Below are 14,790 nucleotides of genomic sequence, written 5' to 3'. Positions count from 1 at the left end.
TTATTAGTATATTTTACGTATCCAACACATCAGAGATCATCAGAATCGGTCAAGCCGTTCTTGAATTATAAATAGTGTAAGTAAAGGTAGTATCAGACATAGCTACTTTTGTTGCGCAGCACGTTAAAAAACTGCGCAACTTGATCTGCTGCAAGTGTGAATACCTAGGCAACCTGCAACTAAGTACTACAACTTTTTTGTTTAATAAAGAGCCGTGTGTTAACAGTTGTTGAGGAAGGTTGCAAGTGCAGCAAAAGATTACTAATCAGTTGAAACTTTTTCTGCGGACATTGGTGCAGTATTCTGTTGGTATGCCCGAAATGTATACACTTTTTTCAGTTAACTCCAGGATTTATATATAGGTATTTAGTAAAGAATTAACCGACAAATTGCAATGTCGTCGAAGTCAAAACAAGCGATTTGGAACAGAAAACAAGTAAAATGTTTAATAGAAGCGGTAGAAGCAAGGGAGTTGTTTATGGAACGTAAAAAGTCCATTCTATCACAACCAAACGAAAAGACGAGCTGCTGTTTCGGAATTTTATTCTGAATTACATATGCTCGATGAAGACATAAAAAAGGAAATCCACACGTTGCGTGCACAATATTCGAAAGAACGTTCAAAAATTAAAAGTTCCAAATCTGGTTGCGGAGCAGACGAAACCTGCAAAAGGCTGCGGTTACCAAAATATGTTGCAAAAGTAGCCCTTTGGTGTGAACATATGAAAAGCATGTAGTGTCGACCTGCAACTTTTTTAGGCAGCTGCTGCATAAAAACTACGCGTTGTGGGCTACTTTCTGCTAGTGTATGAACACTGTATGCAACTTTTGCAGCGGCTGCAAAAAAATTGCGCAACAAAAATAGCTGTGTCTAACACTACCTTAACTCTACTTTGTTTTATTTATTTAGATTAAACTATTCAAAAATTTAGAGTCATTTAAATTCTGTCCTCGAATTTAGAGTTTTTTAAAGTCTAATCAAAATATTGTAGATACTCTTTTGGACAAACATAACACTTAATCTCTTAATATACTCGTATATTTGTTCGCGCTGAAGTGATATTTATCTGCTAACTGAACAAAAATAGTATACATATTTATTATTTTAGAATTTTTTATAATTTTAACTTTACAATAATATAAAATATCCCAGAAAATAATGTTGCTTTATTTCTCCACTTACTTTGGTTTATAAATGAACCAGTTTCTGAACATAAAATTACATTTTGTTTATTTATATACTAATTTTTTTATAAGGTGTTTATACAACATTGACATAGCCACAATATCTGCTGGTAAATTGATTTTTTATTATGCAGTTAACGAAAAGAGGAATGAATTTAGTATATCCAATATATGGGTGTTTACCCATATGTACGTCCCTGGTGAATATGTCGACACTTTTTAAAGAACAACTTTTTAACGAAACAAAGCAGAATCGAACCTATATTAATATGAATAGTAAATCGTATTTTTACGTGAGGAATCTCCCCACGAGAGATGGCACATGTTTTTTGAAACACCCTGTATGTACAGGATGAGTCTTTAAAAAGTGCAAATATTTTCAGGGCTGGTAGATCTCGATAAAAGCAACGTATTTTCTCTTTATCCTTTTTCAAATAAGACCAAAATAACCGAATTTTTTTGCTTAAATTTTGAGAACCACTGGATCTGTTCTGGGTTTTCTTTCTTGTAAATTTAATCTACTCCCTATGTTGCCATATTATCAAGAAATATGTTTTTTTAACTAAAAACTAAAAAAAAATCCAAAATTTAAAAAACTCTACGAAAAAAACCCTTATAGACGTGTTTCTGAGGTCGAAATACACCGTCTCTCAAAATATTTTCACTTATTTAAAACCCACCCTGTATATATAAAATGACATACCTTATGTCATGACAACAAATTAATAAAAATGTCTCTCTCATTTGTAAAAGTAAATAGAAAAGTTCGATTTAGAATTCGATTATACATCATGTCAGAAATGTCATATGCTGTCAAATGTCACAATTATTAAAATAATGTATAATTGTTTTAAATTACCTGTATAGCACATTTGTTTCGAATTTCAAACATAACCACAAATAACATATGTGATATTTTTGAAATAAGAAAAAAAATTCTATGCAATACACTTATGATATACGGGGTGTCCTATTTTAAAAAATACATATGGTTTATACCAATAACTGTGGCATTAGATAGGATATGACGTATTTGGTCATAAGCCATAAAAATAATTTAAAAATATTTTGAAAATTATAATTTTATTAGGCGTTTTTGTTAGAAGAATAATTATCAGAAATTATAAATTATTTTTTTCTTAATGAAAATGTAATTTTTTGAATTCCATTTTCAGAAAATACGTAATTAAAAAAACTGTATGAAAAAAAATTAACTGTAGTTATATGGGTACCCCTTAGTGATCATATGCGTATTTCAATACTGGATTAATATTAATTTTGGTTTATAACTTTAGAATCGTGATACTTTAACAATGATTAGATTTTATTTGTAGTAAGTAAATTTTTTGAAGTAGATTATTTTTTGATTTAAATCTAATACTACAATATTTTTAATTTTGTGATAAAAAAAAACTAACCTAAATTATATTGTAGGACTCAACTCCCTGCCTTTTTTCAAGACAGTATCGAATTCGATACACCTGCCCCTCCCTATAGTCGAGTTGGAAGAAAAATCCCAAAATGACATACTCACTTCGTTGTACTTGATGCGCAGTGAGGACAAAGCTCCTCACAAACGACAGTCTACGCGCATCAGAGGTTCCTTTACTTGTTCGAAATGCAACAGGAACTACATTAGGAAGGATTCCTTGCAAAGACACCAGACGTATGAGTGCGACAAGGAACCACAGTTCCCTTGTCCTTTTTGTCCGCAAAAATGCAAAAGACGGACACATCAAATAAGACATATAAAAAGACAGCATCCCGATCAGTTGGGAATATTGAAAGAAAATAATCCTGAACTGAAAACTGACTTGTTGGGATCTGAAAATGACTGATTGGTACTAGGGATGGGCCTTTTTTTGGAGAATTTTTTGTTTTATAGAAATTGTTTGTTGTTCAGGCCTGTAAGAATTTATTAATGTGCCTTAAAACATAACTGTCGCATTTTTGAACTTAGCTAATTTTACATATAAATAAGATTTTTATAACTGTATTAAAACATTGTTAATATTATGATTATTCACTTGTATAGGCTTGGTATATTCTCCAACTGTGCTGAAATACACGTGCTGAGTACACGAAAAATTTGTTATAATATTATTTGGAAAGTATTTAGTAAAGCTTCATTCAGAACCTCGCAATTAGTGGGATAAATTAGTGGTTTCAATCAGCATAGAAGTTTGTTACTTTAATTTCAATGTAAGCATTCATTCAGAACGTCAAAATTAGTGGTAGACATTTTTAATTAGTAGAAAAAGTTATCAAACTTTTAACTTCTCCACTAATTATACTTCAAAATTTGCGAGAAAGGTCCATTTTGGCCTTTGATTATCTTCCTTCATAAGAAATTGTGGCTGGAAATCAAAAGTTGATTGTTTTATAAGCTAAATTTTAGGCTTTCTCCATAGATACAACTGTTGCTAGGATATTTAGTTCAGTAATTTTATGGCTCAAATTGCGATGTATCCGACAAAATTCATAAAGTTTTCAAAATTGGTGGAAATAATCAGGACATCATATGTATTAATAAACTGAAAAGTTCCCACCCCTAAATAGTGTGCGTCATCCCCCAGGACATCGAACCTATATACAAAATTGTTCTTCATAAAATTCTCTTTACACATGTTTGCTAAAGTTAATTTAAAAGTGGCAAATAGGGCGCAAATATAAGGGTTGATTATGACTAGCACTATCTGCAGTTCAATCTAATTTAAAGTTTAATGTTTAACGCTAACAAAAAGCACTAACCACTAAATTATATTTAGAATTTTAATATATACGTTCTTCTCTCACACTTCTGTACCCCTATAAAAAGGGTGATTTGTACTTATTTCGACATCACCCTAGAGATAAAGTATTTGATGCGTTTTTTTTTAAAGTGGTATCCCCTGTAGGCCTAATCCACTAATTATCAAATGTTAAAGGTGGGGTTTTATTTAAAAGTTTAAAAGTTCGTCGTGCAAACCGTGTAAAGCCGATATCTAGTTTGAGCAATACAATGAAAATTAATGGCAATGATGTTCAAGTTGACTCAACATTACTATTTCAAATAATTATTTGCACCGTTCATTCTAGCCTGGAGTTAAAAAAGTGCTTTAGTTTTGAATTAGCTTCAGTACCTCTTTTTCTTTTCGATGCGAAAGGCCTAATGAGGAAAACTAATAAAGCAGCTTTAAGAAATCAGCTTCAAAAACTAATATACCAGATTGTCAATAAAGTTCCAGAACTAGACCCTATTTTTGAAAAACAGGGTAATACTTGGAAAAGGATTTAGAGTTCTCAAGATTTACAATCCGCAACTTTTTTAAAAAATTGCAAAAACACTATCTTATTTGTACACGCCATTAGCGGTTGTGACATAACCTCGGCTTTTTTTTCAAAGGAAATTTTAATGCAATCAATATATTCGCTAAAAGAAGTGATTTACAACATATTGTGCAAACTTCCAATAATTATGAGAAATCTACTCATGAAGAAATTGCAAACGTAGGAGAGCAATTTATTTTAGCTTTATACAACTGTACCTCAGCAGAAAGCAGTCTAGATGAATACCGATTTATGTACTTCAACAAACTTGTTGGTATAGCCAACAACATTGTCATGTTGTCAAAACCACCAACTTCTGCTGCAGCTCGGCAACACTCGTATCGGGTTTTTCACCAAATTCAAACATGGAGAGGAGTTATGCTCGAACCTACCGACTGGGGGTGGAAAAAAGTTGACGTTATATTAACCCCAACAATGACAAACAAAGAGTCAACCCCCGCATCTGTTTGAACGCTTATTTCATGTTCATGCAAATTAGGGTGCGAATACAGATGTAGCTGCAGAAGAGCAGGCTTGCGTTGCTCTATAATGTGTTATCATTGCCATGGACAGTCATGCTTGAATGTTGAACCTGTGGAAGATGACGAAGATTATTGGATTAGGCCTACAGGGGATACCACTTAAAAAACGCATTAAATACTTTCCCTCTAGGGTGATGTGAAAATAAGTACAAATCACCCCTTTTATAGGGGTAGAGGAGTGTGAAAAAAGAACGTATATTAAAATTCTAAGTATAATTTAGTGGTTACTGCTTTTTGTTAGCGTTAAACATTAAACCTTAGATTGAACTGCAGATAGTGTTAGTCATAACCAACCCTTATATTTGCGCCCTATTTGCCACTTTATTATTAACTTTAGAAAAAAAGTGTAAATATCTTTTTGATAGAGAATTTTATGAAAAATAATTTTCTATATAGGTATTTTTGTCGAGAAATGCACCGTTGCCGAGATTATCTAAAAAACTCAAAATGGGGGTAGAAACGATGTCCTGGGGGATGACGCACACTATTTAGGGGTGGGAACTTTTCGGTTTAGTAATCCTCATGCTACCCAACATACCTACCAATTTTCAAAACTTTCTGAATTTTGTCGGGTTTAAATCGTAATATTACTGGATTAATTCTATTGATTTTAATTGTTTTTTTTAAATATTGTGAATGATCGTAAACTAAAAACTATAAAGTTTACATGAAGTAATTTATTCCACTAATTGCGAGGTCCTGAATGAAGCTTAAGTGTAATTTGTGAAAATTCTAAAAAAAAAATAAAAAGGTAAATTTTTTCATACCTTCAGAAGGTAAACCTGTATTATAATTCATTATTTCAAGCTAATAAAACGTTTTAGTTGAGTTAAACTATGGTAACGAGCATAGTTTTTCGCACCAGTTTTGCTAATGCGGACATAACTGGGACTATTTGGACCGTAACAATTTTTTTTTAAAGGTACATAATTATAATTAATCTACGACAATGTCATTATTAAAAGTACCTAAATACGTTTATTTATTGTAAACATTAATTATAAAATCAGTACAATTGGTTAAATTAATTCCAGACGATGACAGGTGAGTTGAATTTTTAGAAAGTAAATTTATTTCCTGAGTGCTTGAACTTGTTGAAGACCCATCATTGCCAGAAATGTTACCCAAAATATTACATGACACTTTTTTCTTATTTTCTTTGGAATTTTCTATATAGCTTTCTGCCACTGTGTTAGAGCGCCGTTTAATGTCTTTTAACAGTTAATAAATCCACTCCTGAATCTGCAAGCAACGACGCAGACGATCTACGGAAACAATGTCCAGTGTATTTAGGTAGGACAATGTAGGAACAATGCTATTTTATACGGCATTTATTTTCCCTAAAGTATTAATACCAACGGGTTGCTTAATACATTTTCCATCTCTGTTCCCCACAAAAAATCGAGTATGCTCTGTGTTGCTTGGCCGCATAGCTATATATCTTCGAACCATTTCCACTATATTTATTCCTTCAACATTCCCTTTTGTTATAAAAAAATCTCGTGATATCTTTGTTTTCGTAAATGGAATAATGACACATAATGCATTGTCCTTCATCTTTAACATTTTGCAGCTACAGATTTGTCAACTCGATACGCCGGCAGGCTTCCGCAAGTCCCACTATCAATGAAACTTTTGTCAGGAAATAAGTTTTATCATCGGCTTCCAACAAAAAACGAGTTATGTCTTCTTTTCTTAAAATTCTCGATTTTTTGGCCGAAATCCTTCTGATTTTCTTTTTAGAAATGCAATTAAATGGACGTACTTACTAATATCTGTATTTTTCTTCACTGATATAACTGAACGTAGCATGGAATAATATACCCAAAGTGATGAAGCCTTCCTATGTTTTGAAAGATGTTCAAAATATGCCAGGAGAACCTTTTCGTTACTACTATTCTTGATTCCTTTCCCTTTACCGCAATCTTCAAGTTTTACATAGGCTTGCTCGTACGTTTGTCTTGATTTTTCGGGAAGTAGGGAATCGACAACGTTTTGCGCAATGCCTTCAATATCCGAAAGGACACTTTCAGAAACAGAATCACCCATATTAATATTATTTTTTGCTTTTTGCTCATCAATAATTGAGTTATCAAAGTCAAAATGGTAATAATCAACAAGCACGGTTACCACGGCGTCGACTAATATGGGCACCTGATAATTTTGAATTTTAATTTTTATGAGGATATCTCTGATATTTTAAATTAAATCAAATCTCTTTGGATCGTCCCTCGTGTCGCGTCGAAGATTAAATTTTTAATAGTAAATGATACACGTTCCATACGAACTTTTTAATGAAACGTTACACTCGTTTCATTATGATGTTCGTATCGAACTTGTATCATTAATAACTATTAGATGTTCATAAAAAAAAGTAAGCACTTGTTAATTGAAAAATTATACCATTAAAAAAATCGGTAGAAATGTACCAAGCCTATAACTAATGTATTTACTTTCTTTAAGACTAAATGTTGTTAACAAAAGTTAGGTTAAGTACATAAACCAAAGCGTATTTTCGAGAAATATACATATACGAGCATAGTTAAGATAAGAAGTTTAATAATTATTGATCGGATGATCCATTTAATTTTTTTATACATCACAACAACGAGATTTTTCACTATTTTTTTTGTCACAAATATGATCAAAAGATTGCCGTCACAGTAGTCTGTCATAATGTATATATCAGTGAATATCTTAGCAGTAACAATAACACTTATCCTCATTTGTTATGAGGTTTATTAGAAAGAATACGTAGTTTCCAAAAATCTTTTTATATATTTTGTTTTATTATTTTAACCTTTAAAAGAATCTGACTTATTTTACAATCAGCTTACACTGCCATTTTCAGTAACAACAGCGATCGACATAGCTACGTAGTTAAATAAACCTCGTACTGAAATTATTTCTACGCCTACTGTGACATCGTTTCTTTATTATCTTTTCATCATTTGATATACTATAACCGTTGATTGAAGAAATAAGAAGATGCGCAACCTTATGGTCAATTTCTTGGCACAAAACCTGTTCGAGATGTCCGAGATTTAGTTTAGCTTTGCGCCGCTGCGCGCTATGATACTCGTTTACAGCGCAGCGGATAAAGAATACTGTACCGTAAGGCGGGTTCTCACTTGTCAGTTTCGCTGACGCAGTCTGACTGATTCATTATCAATGAAAAATAAAAAACAACGATTGTATTCACACGTTTCATGTTTTGCTACATTCAGTATTTAGTTGGTCCAAACATTTTAACATGGTGATTTCGTAGACATGAAAATGGTTAAAACAAAATTGAAACCAGGTGTTTGCGAAGTTTGTTTACAATTAGCAAATGAATTACAGAATATTCTGATGGTAAATCAGAAAAGAAGAGAACGTCGTAGGTGGTGGATCAGGTCCTGGATATTGCCAAGAAATAAACGGGGTGCTAGTGAAACTATATTAAAAGAATTGGCTTTGGAAGATTGTGATTCATATCGAAACCACTTAAAAATGAGCGAAGACAAAAATCACGAAAATGTGTAGTTCTCACGCTTCAGTTTCTATTCATTATTCGATAATGATCAGTCAAAAATGAAAAAAAGTAGAACTGGTTTTCACTTTAACTGAAAGTACGAATGTACTGATCATTTAACATGAAAATGTGTTCTGACGTTCATTATTTGTTCAGTATCACTGAATCAGTTGAACTGCGTCAGCAAAACTGACAAGTGAGGACCCGCCTGTAGTTCAGCTTTCAGTCGACAGAGTCGGTGGTTGTCGAGGACAGTGTTGCCAGAACTACGGATTAATCCGTAGATTTACGTATTTTGTGTACAGTACATTAATAATACGAATTTTTTTTTATCATTAAGCAATTTAATATAATATTATATGATTAAACAAAGAACGGTGTCAGAGTTGGCTTGGAAATGAAGATCGCCATTATTCCATATATAAAATATTATGGTAAATGTCAATAGTTTTCATTTCCAAGCCAACTAAACGACTTTTTTCGATCATACGAAATATTCAGTACTAATCCAATAAAATTGGCATTTGAAAAAAAAAATTACGGGCAAGCTGATTTTTTCAGAGTTTGTCAGCGACTGTCTTCTGAGTGTAAAATAAGCAAAATCGGAAATTTACCCATTGCGGTTTTTGAGCAATAGGGGTGGTTTTTTAAAACTGTACTACAACAAAATAATTAAACGTAAATTGTACATAAGAACATTCTCTATAAGTTCGCCTAATTATTTTTTTTTATAAGTTTATTATTTCCGAACTTAGCGGCCGTTTTATGAGCCCTTTGGGGTGGTTTTCAAAAAGTTTGTTTTACAGCAAATTGCCCCGTATGAAAGTTGTTCATAATAAATGGACAAGCAACTATTCCTCATGATTTTTTTTTGTAGCTTGATTATTTTTGGAGATAGCGTCCAGTTCATGAACAAATTGGGGTAATTTCATAATTTTTGTTTAGTTTTACAAATTTACCAACTTAAAGGTGTTCGTATTAAAATTACATGCAAACATTATTTTGAACTAGTTTCCTAGGGTGAATTTGCTGAAAAAGGTGTAACATTGAACACTACCCTATAATTTGTTCATGAACTGGACGCTATCTCCAAAAATAATAATCAAGCTACAAAAAAAATCATGAGGAAAAGTTGCTTGTCCATTTATTGTGAACAACTTTCATACGGGTTAATTTGCTGTAAAACAAACACGTCATGAAACGGCCGCTAAGTCCGGAAATAATAAACTTATAAGAAAAATTCATTAAGGCGAACTTAATAGAGAATGTTCTTATGTACAATTTGCGTCTAATTATTTTGTTTTAGTACAGTTTAAAAAAAACACCCCTATTGCTCAAAAACCGCAAGGGGAAAATTTCCGATTTTGTTAATTTTACACTCAGAAGACAGTCGCTGACATACTCTGAAAAAATCAGCTTGCCCGTAATTTTTTTTCACTCTCTATACGGCGATACAATTTTACTGGATTATACATATAAAAAGAATTTTTATTTTTATTGTTTATTCTATGTTTAACACGAATAAATTTTCAATACATAAACGCGGATTTTTGTTCCAAAGATAATGTGAAATTTATTACAGATATTACACATTTTACTATGGCAACACTGTCGCTTTCAGTTCCACACCGTCTTCGATATGTCTTGGCTAGCCGAATTAGAGAAAATGAGTGTTTTATACGTTGGTCGCAGAACGAGTAGAGGCTCCACCCTACAGCACTTGAGACGTATGGGGAAATCAAATCAGCCTTTTCACGAATTTGCCCATTAGGTTGCCTATCTTTCTAATTTTTTGAACCAACGCTATAACCTTAGTCATGAGTATTTTTTTGTGTATTTATGCTTGCCATATTGCCCTTTATTTTAAAACGATTGTATATTTTATACTGCCAAAATAAAAACACTAATAAAATTGTTCTTTTTGCAAAGATCTTTTAATCAATTTTGTACATTTTTTCCTATGGAATGATCTGCTAAGCCGAATTCATCTGAAAATATATCATTTTGGACGTATGACACTCACTTTTGTCTTTTGTATGTGCTTACTATTTTAACTATCAGCATTTTTAAACAGGTATATAGTGTGTGTAAGAAATTACCACATATAGAAAAATATATTTTAAGTTTCTGAGAAATTTAGATGTCTTGAAAAAGTAAAGTCTCTTACAAAAAAAACCATATAGGATTTTTTTTGGAGGTATAGACATTTTTTAAAGTCTCTTAGTTAATCTTGGATAACTAAAAATAAACTAATTAAAACATAAGTTAGTATACTCGTAGTGTCTTCAAGGAGGGAACACATGACAATGACTTTGATGTGTCATTTTAATTCAAAAGTAAATGGTATTTTCTGTCAAGTTGCCTGTCGAAATTGTTCGTTTTCCCGTGGGAGAAACTTTATGGTATTTTGTATATTACGAATCTTCAAAAATAAAAAAAAAATTCTTTAAGGGGTAATTTTTAATTTTTTCTTAAATACCTGAAAAATTTACTTATACAGGGTGACAATAAAATAAGTGCAAATATTTTTAGGGGTAGTATTTATGCAAATATTTTTAGGTTGTGACCTAAAAACAGTAGTAAATCCTCAGAAACACGACTATGAGGTTTTTTCGCGAAAAAAAAACTGAAAATTTGGAATTTTTTTTAAAAAATTGGGATTTTTTTTAAATTTTTGGTCAAAAGACATAATATTGGAATAATATGGCAACATAGGTAGTAGATTAAATTTACAAGAAAGAAAAACCAGAAAAGATCCAGTTTTTCTCAAAATTTATACTCCTTTTATCGAGATCTGCCAGCCCTGATAATATTTGCACTTATTTTAGACTCTCCCTGTAGTTCTTTATTTATACCGGGTGCGTCTCAAAAGTGGCTCATCCCTAAAACTTTTTTATTTTTTCAGATAAAAATCGAGATTTGGTATGTTAGTATATGACATAAATTAATATTGATTGATGTATTCAATTGTTTTCAGTCACTTCCTGTTTCACCGGAAACGACTGCAAGTTTTGATTTTTAAATGGCACCCTCGGTATTTTTTTACTTTATTTTTTAAAGTTTATTACTTTATTCGATAGAAAATAACACTCTGAATAGAATGGCATATCATATGTCAAGTTTGGATAGTTTCGGATATATATTTTTAGGGAATAAAGTAAAAAAATACCGAGGGTGCCATTTAAAAATCAAAAGTTATAGTGAAACAGGAAGTGACCGAAAACAATTGAATATGTCAATCAATCCTAATTTATGTCATATACTAACATATCAAGTCTCGTTTTTTTATCTGAAAAAATAAAAAAGTTATAGGGTTAATGTACTATAATTAAAAAATAAACGAGAACCAAGTTTAGTAGTACATAATTTGAAAAATTAGGCTTTTTACTTTTAGGCTCATTTAATGTTGTATTTTTATTGTATATATCACACTGTAATTTTGAATTCTTTATTAGCGGTTTTCTGAGATACAGAGGGTTCTATCAAATACAAACATTCTCAGAAACATGAAATAAACTATTTTTTATGTGTGGTCAATTTTCTTCAACACCCTGTATGAGAACCAAACTTTGAGATTCTTCTTTTCCGCTGAAATCTGGTGCTACTGGGTAAAAGGTATGCTATGGTATGATAAAAATATTATTTTTAATTCATATTCATTACAATATTGCCCTATATTTATTTAATTATCTCTTATCAGTACCTCCATAAAATCCATTTATCTTTTCTGAATTAGTCCAGGGCTAGCACCTTCCAGTACTTCCTTATACTGACCGTTTCTTTTTTTAGCTCAAGATCTCAGATTACCTAAAACGTTTAGCCAGTGGCCGCCAAATATAACTTTGCCTATGATGCTGATGAGGGAAAATTTACAGCAATCGATATTTCAAAGTATCAGTGCGGTGCAAGCGCCACAAAGTCCATATTTTGATTTATCCAAATTGCCAAAACCTAAAGGTAAGAATTCCTGTGTATATGTATATACTATTTTTTTCACTTTATACTGTGAAAAAATAGTTCGTAGACTCTTCAAAAAAATTATTACAAAAATCAACCCTTTTTTTGTTTCAGCATTTAAAATTCCTGTCGATAGCAACGGCAGTCACGTCTGCCCCGATTGCGGACGCATCTACAAACTAAAAAGCTCCCTGAGGAACCACCAGAAGTGGGAGTGCGGCAAGGAGCCCCAATTCAAGTGTCCCTTCTGTAGCTACAGGGCCAAGCAAAAGATGCACATGCTCAGACACACCGAGCGCATGCACAAGGGCATGGACTTTTCCGCTATCAAAAAGGAAATGGGCGCTGACGATGAGGGACACGTTGGTCTCGAAACGTCCGATAACGACGAGGCGAAGGATTTATCGTTAAAGGGAGCAGCTAGTGGCGGAGGGGAGGGAAAATTTGGCACAGAAGAGGGTGGTTCGGGGTTCGAAACACATAGCGGTGCTTCGAAGTGATCTTAGATTAAATTCAGAAAAGATACAGTTAAAACAACAGCAAGATGAGTACTACACTACCCAATTGGTTTTGTTACTGCTTTTTTTATCGGAAAAAACTGTGTTTATTATGCATCTGCTGTATCTTTAGGTATATTTAATATTAATGCCGAGGACAGACTTCATGAACGTTACTATTCACTTGCATTCGTTAGCATTCGCGAGGAAATGTTTTTCAGGTGCTGACGTGCATTTGCAGCGAACACGTCCACACTGTAACGTCTCCAGTCATTCGAGGATCGCATTTTTCTTTGATCTATTCACTTTTATCGCAAGAAGAGGAAAAGCATTCATTCACACCCTTTTCTAGAGGAGATAGACCAATAATATTAGTCTCTGGAGCTCAATTTTTATCAAAAACATGATAGTGAAAACTGCACATCGATATGAACAGAACGCTGAAGTTATCAGCAAATTTTTGCGACTAATGTCGAGAATAATTGAATAGCTAATCAAGATCCCAGCCATTGGCCGTCGATGCCGCCGGACTTAGTGCCTCTGGATTATTATCTTTGCGGAAGAATAAGGGTTCTTATTTTTAAATTGCCCGTATAATTTCTAGACAAGAATAAGAACTACTTAGCTGTTTTGCGAGGGTATCTTTCAACTTCACTGAGTTAATAAATTCCGCGAGAAATATTCAAAAACGGTCCCATCTGTTCAAAATAGAAGACGGCTGATATGTTGAACACTTGTTTGCTATTAATTTTTATTGTTTTGGATATAGTTTAAATGTGTTGATGTTGTTAAATATAGTTTAAATTGTTATAAAATTCTGCATCTCTCATTGCAAATATTATTTTCGTTTTAATTGCTGCTCACAGCTAGAATTTTTTGCATTACAGCCGGCGCCGTTCATAGCCTACTTATTCAAAGTGGGCGAATTTTTATAAACTCTATATATCTGGAGGAGGAATCGAGCAATATCAAGTGTGCTATATTTTTGGAAAGGTAATTTTAAATTATTTTCAATGAATTAGAAATATACAGGGTGCCCCATATAAAAAATCAAATTTTCTGTTGATAATTCTTAAATTATTAATTTTAAAAAAATTATACTTAAACCATTAAATTCTACGTAAAAGGGTGCTTTGGAAATGTTTTAATAAAAATAGAAAATTTTACATAGCAAAAAAGTTACAGCGATTTGTTAGTAATGTACATTTTTGAAAAACACTCCGTAACTCCGAAACGGTAACAGATATCGATGTGCGGTTTTCACCATCTTGTTTTTGATAAAAATTGAGCTCCAGACACCTATATTAGTTTTCGGCTGTCTCCTGTAGAAAAGGGCGGTTCCCTTTAAAAGCGTCCAATTTGACCAACCCTGTACATTTGCCTTGTACATAATTGGCCCACCCTATACAAGATTTCTTCTCGAATACGAACGAATGCGAATGAATATAAACGAATGGTAACATTCATCAGATCTGTCCTCGGGTTAAGGAAGTGATAGTTGATTTTGTTTTTGTTAAGAATGATAATATTAATATATATTTTTTTGAACTCAGGCGCAATTTTATATAATACTTTATATTTCTCAATATAGAGAAAAATTATCGCGATGATTTAGATAGCGAGTGACCGAATAAAAATGACGTCACAATAGGTGTACAAATAATATTTTAGTCCGTAGTTTGTTATTGAAATTTTTGACAGTGACATCAATATTGTGAGTTATATGAAGTATATTTTAAGCTTTAGAACTACAATTTATATGTAGTTTATAAATAATTTAACAATT

The 14,790-nt window shown here is 32.4% G+C and overlaps 2 protein-coding genes across 2 annotated transcripts; both read left to right on the top strand.

The window, feature by feature from the left end:
- The first annotated feature begins 394 nt into the window (after positions 1 to 394).
- LOC115889844 (longitudinals lacking protein, isoforms F/I/K/T-like) lies at positions 395 to 3,023 on the top strand. The gene is made up of 2 exons (XM_030909922.1): positions 395 to 485; positions 2,620 to 3,023. Exons 1-2 carry the CDS (start codon positions 395 to 397, stop codon positions 3,021 to 3,023), a joined length of 495 nt encoding a protein of 164 aa, XP_030765782.1.
- A 1,313-nt stretch (positions 3,024 to 4,336) lies between these two features.
- LOC115889843 (zinc finger protein 449-like) lies at positions 4,337 to 13,373 on the top strand. The gene is made up of 3 exons (XM_030909921.1): positions 4,337 to 4,439; positions 12,340 to 12,507; positions 12,622 to 13,373. Exons 1-3 carry the CDS (start codon positions 4,337 to 4,339, stop codon positions 13,005 to 13,007), a joined length of 657 nt encoding a protein of 218 aa, XP_030765781.1. The 3' UTR covers positions 13,008 to 13,373.
- The last annotated feature ends 1,417 nt before the right edge of the window (positions 13,374 to 14,790 follow it).

This window comes from Sitophilus oryzae, unplaced genomic scaffold, assembly GCF_002938485.1.
Source record: "Sitophilus oryzae breed Bouriz unplaced genomic scaffold, Soryzae_2.0 scaffold_857_pilon_pilon, whole genome shotgun sequence".
In the NCBI taxonomy this organism is placed as follows: domain Eukaryota; kingdom Metazoa; phylum Arthropoda; class Insecta; order Coleoptera; family Curculionidae; genus Sitophilus; species Sitophilus oryzae.
Note: the sequence above shows the minus strand (reverse complement) of the source record. Positions and strands in the feature narration are given on the sequence as shown.

Coding starts and splice junctions, on each gene's coding strand:
- LOC115889844 (XM_030909922.1), top strand. CDS start 395: ATGTCGTCGAAGTCAAAACAAGCGATTTGGAACAGAAAACAAGTAAAA. Junction 486..2,619: donor AAGGGAGTTGTTTATGGAAC/GTAAAAAGTCCA, acceptor ATTATATTGTAG/GACTCAACTCCCTGCCTTTT.
- LOC115889843 (XM_030909921.1), top strand. CDS start 4,337: ATGAGGAAAACTAATAAAGCAGCTTTAAGAAATCAGCTTCAAAAACTA. Junction 4,440..12,339: donor CCCTATTTTTGAAAAACAGG/GTAATACTTGGA, acceptor TTCTTTTTTTAG/CTCAAGATCTCAGATTACCT. Junction 12,508..12,621: donor CAAATTGCCAAAACCTAAAG/GTAAGAATTCCT, acceptor TTTTTGTTTCAG/CATTTAAAATTCCTGTCGAT.